The 538-nt window shown below is 53.3% G+C and overlaps 1 protein-coding gene across 1 annotated transcript in view; it reads right to left on the reverse strand.

Moving 5' to 3' along the window:
* The window catches only part of LOC119585257, a gene marked incomplete in the record, with an annotated part of 12687 nt that overhangs the window by 3873 nt on the left and 8276 nt on the right, over positions 1-538 (reverse strand). Inside the window, 2 exon segments of the mRNA XM_037933925.1 lie at positions 6-169; positions 325-499. Of these exon segments, the coding sequence (XP_037789853.1) occupies positions 6-169; positions 325-499 (339 nt within the window).

Here is a 538-nt window from a genome sequence, read left to right on the forward strand (position 1 = left end):
CAGACCTAAAATCTCCCGGGGGCTCGGCGCCAAACACGGGCGAGAGGAAATCGTCCTTGTACTGCACCGTCCCAAGACACGCCCCGTAACACGCAAGGTCCTCTCCCTCGGCCCCCTTCCTGCCGCAGCTCCATTCCGTGTACGAGTCCAGGAGGACGCCCCACGTGATCTGGTTGGAGGCGGGATTGAGTTATGGGCCGGGTTTGGCATTATGCGTCCAAGGAAAATAGATGGACGGGAATATTAAACAGGCTTATAAGGCAGAGACGAAATCTAAAACAAGAGATTAATAGTTTGGAAAAGACAGGTTTTTTTTTTACTTACATCACTATCGTTCTTCAAAAAGTCATCCTTGTTGACTGTGCTGTCGGCGATGACGAACTTGGTGTCAGCCTGGTTCACAAGCGCTGACTTGACCACGGTGAGCCCGACCAGCGTGCCCAAGACGTTCTTCGGAATGTCCTGGTTGCTCATGCCCACGCACAGGCCCGAAAGGTACCTGGGGCAGAGAAGGGGATGAGAGGAAGGAAAATCAGGC

Source organism: Penaeus monodon, chromosome 19, assembly GCF_015228065.2.
Source record: "Penaeus monodon isolate SGIC_2016 chromosome 19, NSTDA_Pmon_1, whole genome shotgun sequence".
In the NCBI taxonomy this organism is placed as follows: Eukaryota; Metazoa; Arthropoda; class Malacostraca; order Decapoda; family Penaeidae; genus Penaeus; species Penaeus monodon.